Here is a 20,374-nt window from a genome sequence, read left to right on the forward strand (position 1 = left end):
TCGATAATAATATCCTCCTCTATCTTTTTCCAACATTGGTGACTTTATTTTATCATTCATTTTCCAAAACTGCACAAAAAAGAAGGAATTAAACTTTCCCAGCAGCATTTTCCTCATGTTTTAAGACTAACACTTGAATAATTTCAGACAGTCTCGAGGCTGCACACCTGAGCTGCTAACTGATTGTGTAATTGTGGGACAAGCTGCACACTGAGTGGGTGTGTGCCAGATGCTGTGGAGGGTGTGTGGTGGGCAGGTCTCCTTTATAAATACATGGCTGACAACCATCCGGTTGCTCACTGATCATAATGTTTAGGATTTTGGTTGCTGCTGCTGTTTTTCTGGAGGCCGTCTCCGCCGCCTCTGTGAGTTTCTCTCCAACAGCAAAATCCTCACATCGAGGAATTACACAGCAAAAATAAAGTCTAATTTAACAGTTTTTAAACAGTCTAAATCCAACTAGAAATGAATTATTACTATATTAAAAACCAAAAACATCTACTTACTGAGCTTTTCTGTGTTTATCTTTGCAGCTCGGGATTGTCTCTACCGAGGGAGGAATGGTGCAGGGAACAAATATTCGCCTTGGATATCAGCGGCACATGGATGTCTTCAAAGGCATTCCCTTCGCTGCTGCTCCTGGAAGGTTTGAGAAGCCAAAGCGTCACTCTGGCTGGGATGGTGGGTTAACCAGTCACAGTTACCAGTTAAGGTTATCAAACATGTCGCTTACAAAAATAGAATAGAATAGAATAGAATTCAACTTTATTGTCATTGCACTGTCACAAGTACAAGCAACGAAATGTAGTTTGCATCTATCCAGAAGTGATATACAGGATATAAATATTTATTTAAAAGCCTTTATAGTTTCAGCTAGGCCTGTCTTGATAAACGATAAATCAATTTATCATACGGTAAATTAAAACTATCGACGTCATTTTAATTATCGCCTTTATCGTCTCTTCCAGCCTTTTTCTCTTCCTGTTGATGAATGAATAAAGGTTCAACTCCGCTGCTCTCCACTGACCCTCCCTTCCTAATTTCTTTAGTGTAATGCCCAGTTCACACTACACAATCTTAGTGCTGTTGGTCGATTGTTGGCCCATTTTCAAAACCTGAGAGATCACACATTAGCGGACAGAAATCCTAGGTATAACGATTCGATCGAACCGTATGGTGTCCAACAATGGGCACAAAATAATGGCTACAAGTCCAGTTAACTCATTTTAAAACCAGGCATTAATCAATTCTTTACTACAATCTACCTGCAGTACATATGGCTCTAGTGTCAGCGTAACGTCCTGGCTGAATGAAAACTATTAGAACCTATTTAAGTCACGTTAACGAAGAACAGCTGAAAAGTTATCGGGTTCATCAACTGCGTAGCAATTTCGCTCCAACTCCTCCCCTCTACATTTCTATATTCTTTGAAAGAAATGTTTTATAAACATTAATGTTTTTTCCACACATCATCTCCGATGTCCGCTGGACTTCGGGTTGCACCGTGTCAGTTGTTTGGGATTCCCCTCTGTAATTTCCCCTCAGAAAGCAGGAGGAGTATCCACGCTTTCTGATTGGCTACCTGTCACATTCAACAGGCTGTGTTACGCTCCCAGTGGGGAAAACCCCTGATCTAGATCAGAGCGGCTACAACGATCTACCGTAACACACCACACACTACAGGATGATCGAAAGAGACAATCTTAGTACGATCAAAGTTCTAAGATTGTCTTAAGGGGAAGATGTAGGTGTGAATCAGTGTTTCTCAAATAGTGGGGGGCGCGAGGCTCCATCAAGGGGGGCGCGTTTGACCTCGGGGAACATGCTTTTTTATTTTTTTATTTTGATTTTTTTGACTGTCCTAGAATAAAGTGCAATTGCACCTCGAGATGTTTTCTTCTTCCTAGGGGGGGCATGACAGAAAATAATTGAGAAGCACTGGTGTGAACTAACGTGTAGTGTGAACTATTGCATCAGGTAGTCAATATGCCCATCTTCTCTATTTAAATCTAATGATTACTGAAGGGCAATATGGTAAACAGACTTCATAATCTGTACTCTTTTGGTTGAATGCAATATTTATTTACACTTTGGTGTTTTTATTCAAGTACATTTTTGCTAATGGAGACTGAGAATCCCTTTTATTTTTGGTTTTGGTTGTTTTGTTTATTTTATCAGCTCAGTGTTGGTTGTTCTTTTGAAAATAAAGTGTATCTATCTTTGGTAGGAAATTGCATGCATTATTGTGTCATTTCCATTAAATCATTGTAAAAAGGTCTTCAAACAATATTATCGTTTATCGCAATAGTTTTTGAGACAATTAATCATTCAGCAAAATTTGGTATTGTGTCAGGCCTAGTTTCAGCTATATGGGACCATCATGGGACGTTGTGTCCGGATTGGTAAATTTATTGGTCAGAAACAACAAGTTGAAGACTTCCACTCATTTTTTATTAATTATAATCCAATAGACTTTAAAGGAAAATGTGTTGCTTTCTTCTTTGTCTCATGGCTCTGTGACATCTGGTGAAGATTTTTCTCATTATGAGCAAATATTTCAAATTATCAACTATTTTACTGCCTGTGTTGACTAAAATTATAAATACATTTTGCTTTATTCTAACGGTTTGCTTTTCATTTCTGGGTGTTTTTACTGTAAAGGAAGAAAAAACTAAATTGAAATATTTGGTATTGAATAATATTCCAATAAAAACAAACTTAAAACTGAGATTTAAACCTTTAAATGCAGAGATGGGAAGTAATTATACTGCATTTACTTTTTGGAAAAAAATTACTTTTACAATTTTTTTTACTACGCTGTATTTTTTTACTTTTACTTGAGTAATTTTATTATGCAGTATTTCTACGCTTTTGTGAGTAAATCTGCTTTTGCCTGATTTTGTTATTTTTTTGTTACTTATGTAAATTATTGTCATTTTGGTCTTTAAAATACCAAAATTTCCACAAAACTATATTATGGTTCATCTGACTAGGTCATTTTTAAATAATAAATGACTGATCAGTTACTCAGTAGATGAGCCATTTTACCAAATACATTTTCTTTTCACTTGAGTTATTATTTTGGATGGCTATGTTTTACTTTTACATGAGTAAAAACAAGTTGAAGTATCTACTTTTACTTGAGTACAGCTTTGGGGTAATTATGCTTGATTTATCCAACAAAATTATAAAACACATACTTTACTCCTTTAACACTTTACAGTATAATAAACATCAGCTTTAAATACCACTGCACTATCAACGAGAGCTAGCATTATGCTAAATAGCTGCTCATGTACAAAACAACTCATTGAAGTTGCAACCCAAAACCCACATGTAGAGCGAAAAACGTATCTTTCAAAAGCTAACACCATTCTGCATCAACTCACAACTTTGGGCAATACTAAAAAACATAAGAAAGAAGTAGTTTTACGGTTAATTTAGATTGATTGCTTTCACTTAAAACCACTTCCAATTCGCCGTTAAGTCACTTCCGGTCTGCCTGGAAGTCACTTTAACCAGTGTGAAATAAACTGTAGCGCCCCCTACTGGAATCGGAGGAGTGAATCCAACAGACTTGTTATAATGTTTGTGTGTTAATTTTGATCAGGCACTCTGAAGGCCACTAGCTACAAGCCAAGATGCTTTCAGCTGACGATTCTCATGGACGACGTCTATGGCAGCGAGGATTGTCTTTACCTGAACATTTGGGTTCCTCACACCAAGTCAGGTAAACTCTTAACACTAAGTGTGACTGAAATTTGACCAAGACTAACTGTAATAATGTTCCCTTAAATTTTCAGTGGCCTCCAATCTGCCTGTCATGGTCTGGATTTTCGGTGGAGCTTTCTTGGTTGGAGGCTCGATGGGTGCCAACTTCCTGGATAACTATCTGTACAGCGGACAGGAAATCGCAGACAGAGGAAATGTCATTGTAGTAACACTGGGATACCGTGTGGGAACCCTTGGCTTCCTGAGTGCTGGAGACTCCACTCTTCCTGGTAGGGATCTTTTGAAAACATCCAGAGGTTCAATTGACTTTTTTCTTGAAAACATCACTTTGGATGATGTTTAGGAAATTATGGACTGTGGGACCAGCAGGCTGCCATTGCATGGGTGCACAGAAACATCCGCTCGTTTGGAGGAGACCCCAGCAACATTACAGTCTTTGGAGAATCCGCCGGAGGAGCCAGTGTTAGTTTACAGGTCAGAAGCTGCCCAAAGTAAAATATCTAAATCAATTTGGATGGATTTTTAAAAAGTATCTGCTTTCTGTTTTTTTCTCTCAGACTCTCAGTCCCCACAACAAGGGAATAATCAAGAGAGCCATCTCCCAAAGTGGGGCTGCCCTTTGCCCTTGGGCCATCAACAGAAACCCTCGCAAGTTAGCTGAAGAGGTACATGGGTCCTCCTGTGTTTTTCATTTTATGGATGATCTGAAATACATATTTTCAAACAAAAGCGACAGGTTGTTTTTGGATCTTAACCCTTCAGGTTGCTCTGCAAGTCAACTGTCCCACCGATAGTCGCATGGGCAAGTGTCTGAAAATGACTGATCCCAAGGCTCTCACATTGGCGGGAAAAGTCCATCTCTCCGGCTCACCCGACGGTAAGTCAAAGGCTGAATATGGACCTACTTTTCAACAGCTTTACATCTTCAAGACTCTCTCCACAGCGGAACATTGCTACGTAAATACACAATTGTTCTTGATCACTTCAGCCTAGCATGTTTAGCCCTGTTTCTCCATTGACCAGACCCTCTGGTGTACAACCTCGTTCTGTCTCCTGTGATTGACGGCGACTTCCTGCCGGATGATCCATCCAACCTGTTCCACAACGCCGCCGACATCGACTTCATGGCCGGAGCCAACGACATGGACGGACACATCTTCACAGGAATTGATGTCCCATCAGTCAACACTGCATTGGTAGACACCCCTATGTGAGTTTAAGTGAACATTGTGAAACATTGAGAGCATTGGGAGCAGGTCCGGAAAGGTAGAAAAGGTTTAAACGACTCAGAGCTTCTTTGGCATTTGCTCCCAATGATCCCAATTCATCTTCTACAATGGTCAAATGTATCATTAAATATAAGTGTTTTACATCCTTCTGCTGACTGCAGTGATGATGTTAAGAGGCTCTTGACTTCCTTAACTGAGGAAAAGGGAACGCTTGGTTCGGAAAACGCCTTTGCCACGTACACCCTGGACTGGGGAAGCAAACCCAGCAGGGAGGCTGTCAAGAAAACTGTTGTGGCCATCGAAACGGACTACCTTTTCCTGGTTCCCATTCAGGCTACTCTTTATCTTCATGCCTCCAATGCAGGGTAAGAAGATGATCTGTATTTATAAATATCACTCTCGAATGTTTCGGTCATTTCTGTAAAGGCTGGGCTCAATGTTTGAGCTGGCATTGATCAAAACAGTGTGCTGATTGTAATGTTAAAAAGTGAAACATTTTACAAGTATTTGTTTTTTTTAACCTGTCATGAAAGTTAAAAAATGTTGGTTTATTTTTCAAAGTAATATTTTGACCACGTTAATTTATAAAATGTCGCAATTTCAAATTAATATTTAACTAGCAAGCTAAATGCTTACTTTACAAACTACATATCCAGTTCCAAACGAAATATTGAGCTAAGCTAAGAAGCTAAATATTTAGCTAACATTTAGCTAGCAAGTTAAATATTTAGCCTCAAACCAAACACTTAGCTCCAAACTAAATATTTAATTAGCAAAATAAATGTTTATTTACAAACTAAATATTCAGTTTGGAATATTTTAGGAAGCAAGCTAAATATTTAGCCTCAGGATAAACATTTAGCTCCAAGCTGAATATTTAATTAGCAAGCAAAATATGTTTTTACAAACTACATAATCTAGCTACAAACTAAATATTTATTTTGTAATTTAAATGTTTAACAGTAAACTAAACCAAAATTTAGCAAGAAAGCTAAATATTTAGCCTCACTTTATATTAATGTTTACTTGGCCAGCGAAATATTTAGTTTACATATTACACATCTAGCTCCAAACTAAATATTTAGTTAGTAAGATAAATATTTATCTTGAAAATAAATAGTTAGCAAGCTAGTGTAAGACTCATGGGTGCCCAGTTACTGTGATTCTCCTTTGTAGAATAATCCACAGAAACAATTGAGCTCTTTCTCAATGTCGAACATTTAATTTCTTTTCCGCTACTCCATCAGCCATTACCGCACTGTCCGTAACCTAACGTTCGCTTCCCCCCCTTCCATCTGGGGAGACTTTCACAATAAAACATTTCCAAAACATTTTACATTTTCATAACTCCCAATTTTCACTCTTACACTACTTCCCCATTACAACAAAAGAAGCTTCCCCGCTTCAAACATAGCAAATAAAATGGGGTGAGATTTAGTATGACCTGCGACAGACTGTCCAGGGTGTACCCCGCCTCCCGTCCGGAGCGCAGCTGGAGATAGGTACCAGCAACCCTCCCGACCCCATTAGGGACGAAGGGTGTTTAGAAAATGGATGGATGGATGGAGATTTAGTATGACAAGAAAACAGCCATTTTCATAAACCAGAATTATACTCTTAAGTGGTACAGGAATAAACTGTTAACACAGGGGGGAAAAAAGAACTTTTTTTAAAATCACAACATGACTAAAAAATATACTGAATAGGGCATCAGAGTAATCAAAAGACATAGCTTAAAAGTGAGGAAGAAGAAGAAACAAACAAACAAAACTTCAGAAGTCAGGACTATACCTGTCTGGAGGACGAATGGGGCGCCTGGACCTAGTTTGTAGTTTTAATGGGGGTGGAACTGCACTGACTGGTGGGCCTGCTCCTGCAGCTGGAATATTGCCCTCACCTTGACCTCTAGACTGAGTAACATGTGCCATGTCAGGTGTCCCCATACTACTATACCCAAATGTACAAGGTCGAGAGCCTGAAAGGGCAGCAACAGTGTGGGTAATTCCAGAGCCAAATTAGCGTCCAAATCTACGGTAGCCTACTGTCTTTATAACGATCTTGCTGGATAACCTCACAGCGGCGAGCCCACAGAAACGACTCACGACCGCTGAAGCTCCCAGTTGATGTGGCTGGCCTGTCGTCCTCTAACATGGTGAATACAACTGTATAATCCGAGCGAAAACGCCTATGTAACACTGATAGCTAAAAAAAAAAAAAAAAAAAAAGAGAGCGAGATAGCAACCGCCGATGCTGTACTTAAGTAACAGCTAGCTTGCGCATGAAAAAAAATCCGACAAACCGTGAGAAGTCTCAAACCCGACTCCGCTGCCACCAGTGTAAGACTCGTGGGTGTCCAGTTACTGTGATTCTCCTTTGTAGAATAATCCACAGAAACAATTGAGCTCTTTCTCAATGTCGAACATTTAATTTCTTTTCCGCTACTCCATCAGCCATTACCGCACTCTCCGTAACCTAACGTTTGCTTCCCCCCCTTTCATCTGGGGAGACTTTCACAATAAAACATTTCTAAAACATTTTACATTTTCATAACTCCAATTTTCACTCATACACTAGCTACAAGGAACTGACAGTTTGTGCGACTGCACAGTTTTCAGGTTTTGAGGATAAAAATGGCAAAGCAATTTATTGTCTTTCTTTTTTACCCAACATTTATGATCCTCCCTTACATTAAAGGTTATTTAATGAAGACTTTTCCTAAGAAAGTTTTCATTTCTGACAGAAATTAATACTTTTGTGAGGCTCTGTATGAATACTCATCAGCTGTATATTTATTGTTTTAATCCTTTAAATCCTCTTGTTTTCCACTGAAGAACTGGTCGCACCTACTCGTACCTCTTCTCTGAGCCCAACCGTTTGGGAGGCCTCCTCACCCCCTTCCCAAGCTGGCTGGGCGCCGACCACGCTGACGACCTACAGTACGTCTTTGGAAAGCCCTTCTCCACCCCGCTGGGCTACTGGCCGCGCCACCGGGACGTCTCCGGGTACATGATCGCCTACTGGACCAACTTCGCCAAAACGGGGTATGAATACAACCCAAAATCCAATTACAAGCGTGGAAATAGATCTGCATCAGTGTTTGTCAAACTTTGTCAGGATAAGAACCTCTTTGTCTATATGTGTCAAACACAAGGTCCACGGCCAAAACTGGCCCGCCATAATGTGGTCCAGAGGGACACGTAAATAGAGCCTTAAAAATAACCTTCGTATGCTTAAACAATATTCTAATCACTTAAACGAAAGCAGTTTTCAACGGAAGAGGATTAGGTACACTGAAAAAATTATTTTAACTTTTTTTCTCAGGATTTATTATGACTTTAATCTTCTAAGATCAAAAGTCAGAATTTTGAGTTATGACTTTTTCAAAATTCTGATATTCTGAAAAATATCAGAATTCTTAGAAAAGAGTAAAAAAATATTATAAAAAAGTCTAAATTTTGAGAATTTAGAGTACTGATATTTGTCTCGTTCACGACACATCAAAACTCTCAGTCGGGATGACTTGCCTTCCTCCGATCACATAAATAATCCTGCAGTTGTTTTCTTTCCACTGGTATCTTCACCTTTACTTTTGAGTTACTCGGTTTTAATACATTTATTCATTGTTATTTTTAAACACAATCCTTCGGTAAACTAGCTTACCAAACTAGCATACAGCTGACATCACGTCACATCAACGGTCCGTTACATGCAGTACCGTTATGGCCACTAGGGGTGCCCTCGGACTGCAGTTTGAGAAAAACTGACCTACATTAATGACATTTTGTGTCTCTGGTTCGCAGAGATCCTAACAAAGGAGGCCTGAGCGTGCCAGTTTCGTGGCCACAATTTACGTCCAGTGGACACCAGTTTGTGGATATTAGTGGCAAAATGGACGGCACCTCTGTGGGAAAGAAGCTGAGGATGCGCTTCGTGAATTTCTGGACCAGCGTCCTGCCCAACCTTCCCACCATGTACGCAGACTCAGAGTAAAGAGTTCCGGCTCGAGATGAAGCCCTCGATCACAAGTCTTGGTTTATAAAAATAAATGGATGAAAGAAATAAAAACTCTTGTCTACTTTTTTTGTTTACTTACTTGTGTTTAAACTGGTTATTTTAAACGGTGTACACATTGTTTTTTCTATTTTTAATCTCTAAAGTGGTACTTAATATTGTGACTTACAAATAAAGCACAGCATCAGAAAAAAAAAATTAAATATTCAAATAATTTTGATTCACACTTTTATATTTTTATGTTGGCTTATGTTTTTATTATAATTTTGCAGTACTTTCAGATTTATATGTAAGATGAATGACAAATTATTACTATTATTGATAGTAGTAATAAAATAATAATAACAATAATAGTGTGTTTTTTTTCATTTGTTTTTTGTTTTCATTTAAGTAAAACATTCTATGTAATTTTACTTAAAAAATATAGTTAGAAGAAATATTTTTACTAAAGATCACACAAAAAAAATCATAAAATCCTGGATTTTGTGATTTCTCCTGGATTTTCAGTCCTGGATTGACTGAAAATATGTTCAGTAATCTTTTCAATCCCTCAACATCAAGAATTCATTGATATTTTAGCAGTTTGTGAACAAGTTTTATCTACACATTCTGGCACAACTGGCCCTTTAAGAGCATCTATGATTCTGATTTGACACAGTTTGACACCCGTTCTCCAAATGATCTGAAAATACCAGCTAGCTAGCATGATAGCATATAGCTGCCTGACTGGCTATTCAGCTAAACTGCATAAAAGTTGGCGTTATACTTCTTTTGTAGAAATGAAAAGAACCACCAGGGGATATGGAGGAAACAGTGACAAAAGAACCCTAAATAAAAAAATAAAACAATTATCAGTGCCTACTGAGGAATAGTATACAGAAAGTCATGAAATAGAAGCTAAAATTAACAGATTTATTTACAGTACGTCACTTATAGGTATTGGTAGACTAACTGAAAATAGTTTTACGAACCTTTTACATTTTGCCGTGTTGTAATCTTATAAATAGATTTAAATAACTTTAGAATCTGGTAAAGACTGCAGAATTTTAAAAATTGTTTGTGTTTTATTTATCAAGTCTATATTTAGTCAGACTGACAAAGAAGTGTATCATAAACTTAGCCTTACACACTGCGTATTGTTTCAGGACTTTACGTTATGTAAGACAGCTGTGTAAACCAAGTCTGGCTTCCTGATAAAGTTATTTTTAGTTATCCACGTGATTGTACCCACGTGTTGGCATGGCAACCTGTTCAGTGCGCCTCTCGTCCAATGACCTTGGAGGGTAAAAAACAACGGATGGATGCTGTCAAAACACAACATGGATCCATAAAAGGTTCCTCTGAAAGGATGATCATGTGCACTTTGACCTCGGAGAAGCAGTTACAAATCATATATGTATTTTTTTGAATGTCAAATAAAAGCTGTAAAGTTAAGACACAGATGGAGGTTTTCTGTTTTTATTTAACCTTGAGAATCTGGTAGAACATCAAAAATAGTTTCTCACATGTCAATTTTTACATATGTTCATTACATAAGCCGGTTTTTCTGGAATTTTGGCAAAATTTGGCAAATCGATAATAATATCCTCCTCTATCTTTTTCCAACATTGGCGACTTTATTTTATCATTCATTTTTCCAAAACTGCACAAAAAAGAAGGAATTAAACTTTCCCAACAGCATTTTCCTCATGTTTTAAGACTAATACTTGAATAATTTCAGACAGTCTCGAGGCTGCACACCTGAGCTGCTAACTGATTGTGTAACTGTGGGAAAAGCTGCACACTGAGTGGGTGTGTGCCAGATGCTGTGGAGGGTGTGTGGTGGGCAGGTCTCCTTTATAAATACATGGCTGACAACCATCCTGTTGCTCACTGATCATAATGTTTAGGATTTTGGTTGCTGCTGCTGTTTTTCTGGAGGCCGTCTCCGCCGCCTCTGTGAGTTTCTCTCCAACAGCAAAATCCTCAAATCGAGGAATTACACAGCAAAAATAAAAACTAATTTAACAGTTTTTAAACAGTCTAAATCCAACTAGAAATGAATTATTACTATATTAAAAACCAAAAACATCTACTTACTGAGCTTTTCTGTGTTTATCTTTGCAGCTCGGGATTGTCTCTACCGAGGGAGGAATGGTGCAGGGAACAAATATTCGCCTTGGATATCAGCGGCACATGGATGTCTTCAAAGGCATTCCCTTCGCTGCTGCTCCTGGAAGGTTTGAGAAGCCAAAGCGTCACTCTGGCTGGGATGGTGGGTTAACCAGTCACAGCTACCAGTTAAGGTTATCAAACATGTCGCTTACAAAAATAGAATAGAATAGAATAGAATAGAATTCAACTTTATTGTCATTGCACTGTCACAAGTACAAGCAACGAAATGTAGTTTGCATCTATCCAGAAGTGATATACAGGATATAAATATTTATTTAAAAGCCTTTATAGTTTCAGCTAGGCCTGTCTTGATAAACGATAAATCAATTTATCATACGGTAAATTAAAACTATCGACGTCATTTTAATTATCGCCTTAACGTCTCTTCCAGCCTTTTTCTCTTTCTGTTGATGAATGAATAAAGGTTCAACTCCGCTGCTCTCCACTGACCCCCTCTTCCTAATTTCTTTAGTGTAAGGCCCAGTTCACACTACACAATCTTAGTGCTGTTGGTCGATTGTTGGCCCATTTTCAAAACCTGAGAGATCACACATTAACGGACAGAAATCCTAGGTATAACAATTCAATCGAACCGTGTGGTGTCCAACAATGGGCACAAAATAATGGCTACAAGTCCAGTGAACTCATTTTAAAACCAGGCATTAATCAATGCTTTACTACAATCTACCTGCAGTGCATGTGGCTCTAGTGTCAGCGTAACGTCCTGGCTGAATGAAAACCATTAGAACCTATTAATGTAACGTTAACGAAGAACAGCTGAAAAGTTACCGGGTTCATCAACTGCATAGCAATTTCGCTCCAACTCCTCCCCTCGTCATTTCTATATTCTTTGAAAGAAATGTTTTCTAAACATTAAGAGTAAAAAATTATTATAAAAAAAGTCTAAATTTTGAGAATTTAGAGTACTAATATTTTTTTCAGCATTTTGACTTTTGATCTCAGAAAATTAAAGCTAGAAAGCAAAAAAAAGAGAAAAAGAAAAAGACTTGAGTTGGTTTTCCAAAAACAAAAATCCTCCTCTGCACCATTAAATATAAAATGACCACAAACCTCATTCATTGTAGCTATTTATCTATTGCATTTAAATAATTAAATGAATTTAATCATTTTGAATTAAATAAAAGTAAAAATAGCTGTTGAGGTGCCAGCAGAGCATTATGCAAGCAAGGTCGTAAGAAACAAAGAACGAGACTCGTTCACGACACATCAAAACTCTCAGCCGGGATGACTTGAGTTTCCAATAAAAACAAACTTAAAACTGAGATTTAAACCTTTAAATGCAGAGATGGGAAGTATCATCTCAAAACATTTCGGAAAACAATTACTTCTACAATTTTTTTTTTACTACGCTGTATTTTTTTACTTTTACTTGAGTAATTTTATTATGCAGTATTTTTATGCTTTCGTGAGTAAATCTGCTTTTGCCTGATTTTGTTATTTTTTGTTACTTATGTAAATTATTGTCATTTTGGTCTTTAAAATACCAAAATTTCCACAAAACTATATTATGGTCCATCTGATTAGGTCATTTTTAAATAATAAATGACTGATCAGTTACTCAGTAGATGAGCCATTTTACCAAATACATTTTTTTTTTCACTTGAGTTATTATTTTGGATGGCAATGTTTTACTTTTACATGAGTAAAAACAAGTTGAAGTATCTACTCTTACTTGAGTACAGCTTTGGGGTAATTATGCTTGATTTATCCAACAAAATTATAAAACACATACTCCTTTAACACTTTACAGTATAATAAACATCAGCTTTAAATACCACTGCGCTATCAACGAGAGCTAGCATTATGCTAAATAGCTGCTCATGTACAAAACAACTCATTGAAGTTGCAACAAAGAAGTAGTTTTACGGTTAATTTAGATCGATTGCTTTCACTTAAAACCACTTCTGGTTCTCCGTCAAGTCACTTCCGGTCTGCCTGGAAGTCACTTTAACCAGTGTGAAATAAACTGTAGCGCCCCCTACTGGAATCGGAGGAGTGGATCCAACAGACTTTTTATAATGTTTGTGTGTTAATTTTGATCAGGCACTCTGAAGGCCACTAGCTACAAGCCAAGATGCTTTCAGCTGACGATTCTCATGGACGACGTCTATGGCAGCGAGGACTGTCTTTACCTGAACATCTGGGTTCCTCACATCAAGTCAGGTAAACTCTTAACACTAAGTGTGACTGAAATTTGACCAAGACTAACTGTAATAATGTTCCCTTAAATTTTCAGTGGCCTCCAATCTGCCTGTCATGGTCTGGATTTACGGTGGAGCTTTCCTGTTTGGAGGCTCGATGGGTGCCAACTTCCTGGATAACTATCTGTACAGCGGACAGGAAATCGCAGACAGAGGAAATGTCATTGTAGTAACACTGGGATACCGTGTGGGAACCCTTGGCTTCCTGAGTGCTGGAGACTCCACTCTTCCTGGTAGGGATCTTTTGAAAACATCCAGAGGTTCAATTGACTTTTTTCTTGAAAACATCACTTTGGATGATGTTTAGGAAATTATGGACTGTGGGACCAGCAGGCTGCCATTGCATGGGTGCACAGAAACATCCGCTCGTTTGGAGGAGACCCCAGCAACATTACAGTCTTTGGAGAATCCGCCGGAGCAACCAGTGTTAGTTTACAGGTCAGAAGCTGCCCACAGTAAAATATCTATATCAATTTGGATGGATTTTTAAAAAGTATCTGCTTTCTGTTTTTTTCTCTCAGACTCTCAGTCCCCACAACAAGGGAATAATCAAGAGAGCCATCTCCCAAAGTGGGGTTTCCCTGTGCCCTTGGGCCATCAACAGAAACCCTCGCAAGTATGCTGAAGAGGTACATGGGTCCTCCTGTGTTTTTCATTTTATGGATGATCTGAAATACATATTTTCAAACAAAACCGACAGGTTGTTTTTGGATCTTACCCCTTCAGGTTGCTCTGCAAGTCAACTGTCCCACCGATAGTCGCATGAGCACGTGTCTGAAAATGGCTGATCCCAAGGCTCTGACATTGGCGGGAAAGGCCGATATCTCTGGCTCTCCTGACTGTAAGTCAAAGGCTGAATATGGACCTACTTTTCAACAGCTTTACATCTTCAAGACTCTCTCCACAGCGGAACATTGCTACGTAAATACACAATTGTTCTTGATCACTTCAGCCTAGCATGTTTAGCCCTGTTTCTCCATTGACCAGATCCTCTGGTGTACAAACTGCTTCTGTCTCCTGTGATTGACGGCGACTTCCTGCCGGATGATCCATCCAACCTGTTCCACAACGCCGCCGACATCGACTTCATGGCCGGAGTCAACGACATGGACGGACACATCTTCACAGGAATTGATGTCCCATCAGTCAACACTGCATTGGTAGACACCCCTATGTGAGTTTAAATGAACATTGTGACACATTGAGAGCATTGGGAGCAGGTCCGGAAAGGTAGAAAAGGTTTAAACGACTCAGAGCTTCTTTGGCATTTGCTCCCAATGATCCCAGTTCATCTTCTAAAATGGTCAAATGTATCATTAAATATAAGTGTTTTACATCCTTCTGCTGACTGCAGTGATGATGTTAAGAGGCTCTTGACTTCCTTAACTGAGGAAAAGGGAACGCTTGGTTCGGAAAACGCCTTCGCCACGTACACCTTGGACTGGGGAGGCAAACCCAGCAGGGAGGCTGTCAAGAAAACTGTTGTGGCCATCGAAACAGACTACATTTTCCTGATTCCCACTCAGGCTGCTCTTTATCTTCATGCCTCCAATGCAGTGTAAGAAGAAGATCTGTATTTATAAATATCACTCTTGAATGTTTCGGTCATTTCTGTAAAGGCTGGGCTCAACGTTTGAGCTGGCATTGATCAAAACAGTGTGCTGATTGTAATGTTAAAAAGTGAAACATTTTACAAGTATTTGGGGTTTTTTTTATCCGGTCATAATAGTAAAAAATTGGGAGGTGCTGTGGTGGCGCAGGGGGTTAGCACGCCCCACACTTGGAAGCCTCAGTCCTCGACGTGGACGTCACGGGTTCGACTCCCGGTCCCGATGACCTTTGCCGCATGTCTTCCCCCCTCTCCTCACCTGCTTTCCTGTCTGCCTACTGTCACAAAAATACGAGCCCCTAGCGCCGCAAAAACTCTTCGGCGAAAAAAAAAAAGTAAAAAATTTTGGTTTATTTTTCAAGGTAATATTTTAACCACGTTAATTTGTAAAATGTAACAATTTCAAATTAATATTTAACTAGCAAGCTATATACTTACTTCACAAACTACATATCCACTTCCAAACTTAATATTGAGCTAAGCTAAGAAGCTAAATATTTAGCTAGCAAGTTAAATATTTAGCCTCAAACCAAACACTTAGCTCCAAACTAAATATTTAATTAGCAAGATAGATGTTTATTTACAAACTAAATATTCAGTTTGCAATATTTTTAGGCAGCAATCTAAATATTTAGCCTGAGGATAAACATTTAGCTCCAAGCTGAAGATTTACATAGCAAGCTAAATATTTAGCTTCATACTAAATATTTAATTAGCAAGCTAAAGATATTTCACAAGCTACATAATCTAGCTACAAACTAAATATTTACTTTGTAATTTAAATGTTTAGCAGTAAAATAAACCAAAATTTATCTAGGTTAATATTTAACCTAACTTTATATTAATATTTACTTGGCCAGCAAAATATTTAGTTTACAGATTACATATCTAGCTCCAAACTAAATATTTAGTTAGTAAGATAAATATTTATCTTGAAAATAAGTATTTAGTTTGCAAGCTTGCTAGCAGGACCTGGACCGTGGGCAAACTGCAGCAGGTGTCAAGAAAACTGTTGTGGCCATCGAAACAGACTACATTGTTCCTGATTCCCCACATTTATGCTCTTTATCTTCATGCCTCCAATGCAGTTATTTAATGAAGATCTTTTTGTAAAGTTTTCACTCTTGACAGAAATTAATACTTTCTGTGAGGCTCTGTATGAATACTCATCAGCTGTATATTTATTGTTTTAATCCTTTAAAACAGTGTGCTTGTTTTCCACTGAAGAAGTGAAACATTTTACAAGTATCTCTGGGGGTTTGGGAGGCCTCCGGTCACCCCCTAGTAAAAAATTGGGAGGTGCTGTGGTGGCGACCACGCTTGACCTACAGACACTTTGAAAGCCCTTCTCCACCTCGCTGGGCTACGGGTTCGCGCCACAAGCTGAAGATCTCCATACAAGCTAAATATTGGGTTCATACTAAATATTTAATTAGCAATAAAAGATACCAAAAGCTACATAATTACAAGCTACAAATAAATATTTACTGCATCAGTGTAATTTAAATGTTGTCAGGATAAGAACCTCTTTGTCTATAGGTGTCAAACACAAGGCCCTTTATATTAAAACTTGGCCCGCAAAATAATGTGGTTCAGAGGACATAAATAGAGCCTTAAAATAAATATTTAGTATGCTTAAACAATATTTAATCACTTAAAATAAGTATTTTTCAAAGTGTAGCAGGACCTGACCGTGTAACTGCAGTTTTCAGGTTTTGAGGAAAAAATAAACCGGAAAAGCTATTTGCTTGCTGTCTACTGATTTATGATCCTCTTTTTAGAAAAAATACTTTGGTACTGTGGGTTTTCATTTCTGGGATCAGAAATGACTTTAGAGGATGTTTTGGAGTGCTTTGTATGAATACTCATCAGCTGACCACTTTTTGTTTTAATCCTTTAATCTCTTTTTTCAAATCCAGTAGTCAGACTACAGTTACTTATCAAAATCATTTCTCTGACTATCTTCTTTTGTAATCCTATTCCCAAGCTGGCTTGTCGACCAGTGACGACCTACGTCTCTTTGAAAGAAATGTAAACAATGAGGGAGATGCGATTTTGTTGGTGGAAAAACTGGAACTATTTGAGTTTCTGCCAAGTCCGATTATTAATACAACCAGCTTCATTTTTAAAGTCGTTGGAAATAGATCTGCATCAGTGTTTGTCAAACTTTGTCAGGATAAGAACCTCTTTGTCTATATGTGAAACACAAGTTACCCATTTGGGGCCATAATGTGGTCCAGAGGGACTTATAATAAATCCCAAAATCCTTCTTAGAGTTTTCTTTTCAGACAACAGTGTACCACACAATATTAATCACTTCATTTTGTACTGTTTTGTACAATCTCCTCTTCAGTTCAACCTTATTTCAACTTTTTTGTTGATGTTACCATTATAAAATAGCTTACAATTAATCTTCTAAGATCAACTGAAATGTGACATGAGTTATGTCACATTTTTCAAAATTCTGATATTCTGAAAAATATCAAATTCTTAGAAAAGAGCACAATATTTATAAAAAGTGCTCCAAATTTTGAAATTCACCTTTCATATTTTTCCCCTGACATTAAACAAAGCAGTTTTCAGAAAATTAAACACTGAAAAAAAAACTTTTGTCTCAGGAACTTATGACTTTTCCAAAAACATCCATCCATCCATCCTTCTTTCCTTTCTTTCCATCCATCCATCCATCCGTCCTTCCATCCATCCATCCATCCGTCCATCCGGGGTCGGGTCGCGGGGGTAGCAGCTTCAGAAGGGAGGCCCAGGCTTCCCTCTCCCCAAGCCACTTCTTCCAGCTCCTCCGGGGCATTTAAATAATTAAATAAATTAAATAAATTAAATAATTAAATGAACTTAATCATTTGAATTAAATAAAAGTAAAAATAGCTGTTGAGGTGCCAGCAGAGCATTATGCAAGCAAGGTCGTAAGAAACAAAGAACGAGACTCGTTCACGACACATCAAAACTCTCAGTCGGGATGACTTGCCTTTCTCCGATCACATAAATAATCCTGCCGTTGCTTTCTTTCCACTGGTATCTTCACTTTTTCTTTTGAGTTACTCGGTTTTAAGACATTTATTCATTGTTATTTTTAAACACAATCCTTCGTTAAACTAGCTTACCAAACTAGCATACAGCTGACGTCACGGCAAATAAACGGTCCGTTACATGCAGTACCGTTATGGCCACTAGGGGTGCCCGCGGACTGCAGTTTGAGAAAAACTGACCTACATTAATGACATTTTGTGTCTCTGGTTCGCAGAGATCCTAACAATGGAGGCCTGAGCGTGCCAGTTTCGTGGCCACAATTCACGTCCAGTGGACACCAGTTTGTGGAGATCAATGGCGACATGGACGGCACCTCTGTGGGAGAGAAGCTGAGGATGCGCTTCGTGAATTTCTGGACCAGCGTCCTGCCCAACCTTCCCACCATGTACGCAGACTCAGAGTAAAGAGTTCCGGCTGTAGATGAAGCCCTCGATCACAAGTCTTGGTTTATAAAAATAAATGGATGAAAGAAATAAAAACTCTTGTCTACTTTTTTTGTTTACTTACTTGTGTTTAAACTGGTTACTTTAAACTGTGTACACATTGTTTTTTCTATTTTTAATCTCTAAAGTGGTACTTAGTATTGTGACTTACAAATAAAGCACAGCATCAGAAAAAAATTTATATACTTAAATAATTTTGATTCGCACTTTTATATTTTTATGTTGGCTTATGTTTTTATTATAATTTTGCAGTACTTTCAGATTTATATGTAAAATGAATGATAAATTATTATTATTATTATTATTATTATTATTATTATTATTATTATTATTATTATTATTATTATTATTAATAGTACAGGATTTGTGGTTTTTTTCCATTTGTTTTTTGTTTTCATTTAAATAAAATATTCTACTTAAAAATATAGTTAGAAGAAATATGTGTATTAATTTAATTAAATTCACAAAAACAACAGCAGATGGCGCTAAAGACCCATTTCTTTTAAATCCTGCTGCTGTTTGTGAACTTTGTTATAAATAACAATATGAGTAAACCTTATTTAAATCCATTGAATTGAAATCAAATAAATGTATTTGAAATATTATGAAAATATTTATGTCTGATATTTTTATAATTTTCATTATAATCATGATTCCCACCCAAAATCACCTATTCCTGTAATTAAGGATTTTTATTCCAGTTTTGAAAACAGTCCAGCACTTAAGAAAAGAGACAAATATTAATCTAATATTTTTACTGTTTGTATTGTCAATATGAAACATTTGTTATTTGGTTAGTTTGATGTTTGGGTGACGAATTGGTAGATTGGTGGGTTACCAGGATTGTGGTTGAATAACTGGCATGTTTGTCATTTTTTGGCTGGTTAGTTGGTTGGTTGGTTGGTTGGTTGGTTGGTTGGTTGGTTGGTTGGTTGGTGGGTTAGCAGGTATGTAGGATTATGATTGGTGGGATGAACATTTGGTGTTTTTGTTGGTTGTTTAATTTGCTGAGTCATTTGTTATTTTGTTGGCTGGACAGATGTTTGGATGAAGAATGGTTTGGTTAGTCGATTGCTTCGTTGGTTGATCGTTTGATTGGTTGGTTATCAAATCTGTTGGATCCTACTTGGTAGATTGAATAATTAGTTTGTTTTTTGCTTGGCTAGTTAGTTGGTGTCTCTGTTAGTTTGTTGGTTGTTCAGTTGGCTGATTGATTTGATGTTTGGTTGGCTTACTGATTAGCAGGTTTGTGTTTGGTAGATTGAATATGTAATTGGTCGGTTAGTTGTTTTGGTCATTTCTTAGTAGGTGTGTTCTATTATGGGTGGTAGGATTAATAACTGGCCTGGTTGTTGGTTTATTAATAGTGTGGTTGGTGAGTTTGTTGGCGGTTTGGTCGAGTGAAGAATAGTTTGGTTTCTTGGTTGGTTAGCAGGTCTATTAGGGCCTACTTGGTAGATTGAATAATTGGTTTATTGGTTGGCTAATTAGTTGAGGTCTTGGTTAGATTGCTGGTTGTTCAGTTGGCTGATTAATTTATTGATTGATTGACTGATTGGATGACATCTCTGTGTTTGGTGCATTGAATATGTAATTGGTCGATTCTTTGGCCACTTGGTTGGTTAGCAGGTTTGTTAGATCAAGATTGCCAAACCAACTAATTGCTGTATTAGTTGTTCAGTTTGCTAATCTTTTGTTTCATTGGGTAGCTAGTTTCTTGTTTGATCAGTTCCTTAGCTTAATACATAATTTCTTTATTGATTGGTATGAACCATCCTTAATTCATAAAGTAAGACACATGCAAAACAAGAAATACCTGCGTGAATATAGTACTGTTGCAGACGAAAGCTTTTGTTCATTCAGCAAAGCATCAACTTCCATTTTTTATCTAATGAAAACATTTTTGAAGTAAAAATGTCATCACTT

General features: G+C 37.6%; 2 protein-coding genes across 3 annotated transcripts; both read left to right on the forward strand.

Moving 5' to 3' along the window:
• The first annotated feature begins 291 nt into the window (after nucleotides 1-291).
• Nucleotides 292-18,478, forward strand: LOC122847103 (bile salt-activated lipase-like). Of its 2 annotated transcripts, none has more exons than XM_044144470.1 (11): nucleotides 292-365; nucleotides 534-681; nucleotides 3,611-3,730; nucleotides 3,804-4,001; nucleotides 4,076-4,206; nucleotides 4,290-4,397; nucleotides 4,495-4,609; nucleotides 4,756-4,942; nucleotides 5,123-5,326; nucleotides 7,793-8,002; nucleotides 18,220-18,478. In XM_044144470.1, the coding sequence occupies exons 1-11, from the start codon at nucleotides 309-311 to the stop codon at nucleotides 18,407-18,409; spliced, it is 1,668 nt and encodes a 555-aa protein (XP_044000405.1). In that variant the 5' UTR covers nucleotides 292-308; the 3' UTR covers nucleotides 18,410-18,478. The 2 variants fall into 2 exon arrangements, with proteins under 2 accessions (XP_044000405.1, XP_044000404.1); XM_044144469.1 differs by lacking the exon at nucleotides 18,220-18,478 and adding an exon at nucleotides 8,762-9,026.
• Nucleotides 10,813-14,925, forward strand: LOC122847105 (bile salt-activated lipase-like). Its single transcript, XM_044144472.1, has 9 exons — nucleotides 10,813-10,910; nucleotides 11,079-11,226; nucleotides 13,191-13,310; nucleotides 13,384-13,581; nucleotides 13,656-13,786; nucleotides 13,870-13,977; nucleotides 14,075-14,189; nucleotides 14,336-14,522; nucleotides 14,703-14,925. The coding sequence occupies exons 1-9, from the start codon at nucleotides 10,854-10,856 to the stop codon at nucleotides 14,908-14,910; spliced, it is 1,272 nt and encodes a 423-aa protein (XP_044000407.1). The 5' UTR covers nucleotides 10,813-10,853; the 3' UTR covers nucleotides 14,911-14,925.
• Nucleotides 18,479-20,374: the final 1,896 nt, after the last annotated feature.

The sequence above is a fragment of the Gambusia affinis genome, linkage group LG17 (assembly GCF_019740435.1).
Source record: "Gambusia affinis linkage group LG17, SWU_Gaff_1.0, whole genome shotgun sequence".
NCBI classification, from domain to species: Eukaryota; Metazoa; Chordata; class Actinopteri; order Cyprinodontiformes; family Poeciliidae; genus Gambusia; species Gambusia affinis.

Bases quoted from the DNA above. Each gene is read 5' to 3' on its own strand.
- LOC122847103 (XM_044144470.1), top strand. From the start codon at position 309: ATGTTTAGGATTTTGGTTGCTGCTGCTGTTTTTCTGGAGGCCGTCTCC. The intron at 366-533 runs GTGAGTTTCTCT...TTATCTTTGCAG, and splicing joins AGGCCGTCTCCGCCGCCTCT to CTCGGGATTGTCTCTACCGA. The intron at 5,327-7,792 runs GTAAGAAGATGA...TTTCCACTGAAG, and splicing joins CTTCATGCCTCCAATGCAGG to AACTGGTCGCACCTACTCGT.
- LOC122847105 (XM_044144472.1), top strand. From the start codon at position 10,854: ATGTTTAGGATTTTGGTTGCTGCTGCTGTTTTTCTGGAGGCCGTCTCC. The intron at 13,311-13,383 runs GTAAACTCTTAA...TTAAATTTTCAG, and splicing joins GGTTCCTCACATCAAGTCAG to TGGCCTCCAATCTGCCTGTC. The intron at 13,787-13,869 runs GTCAGAAGCTGC...TTTTTCTCTCAG, and splicing joins CAACCAGTGTTAGTTTACAG to ACTCTCAGTCCCCACAACAA.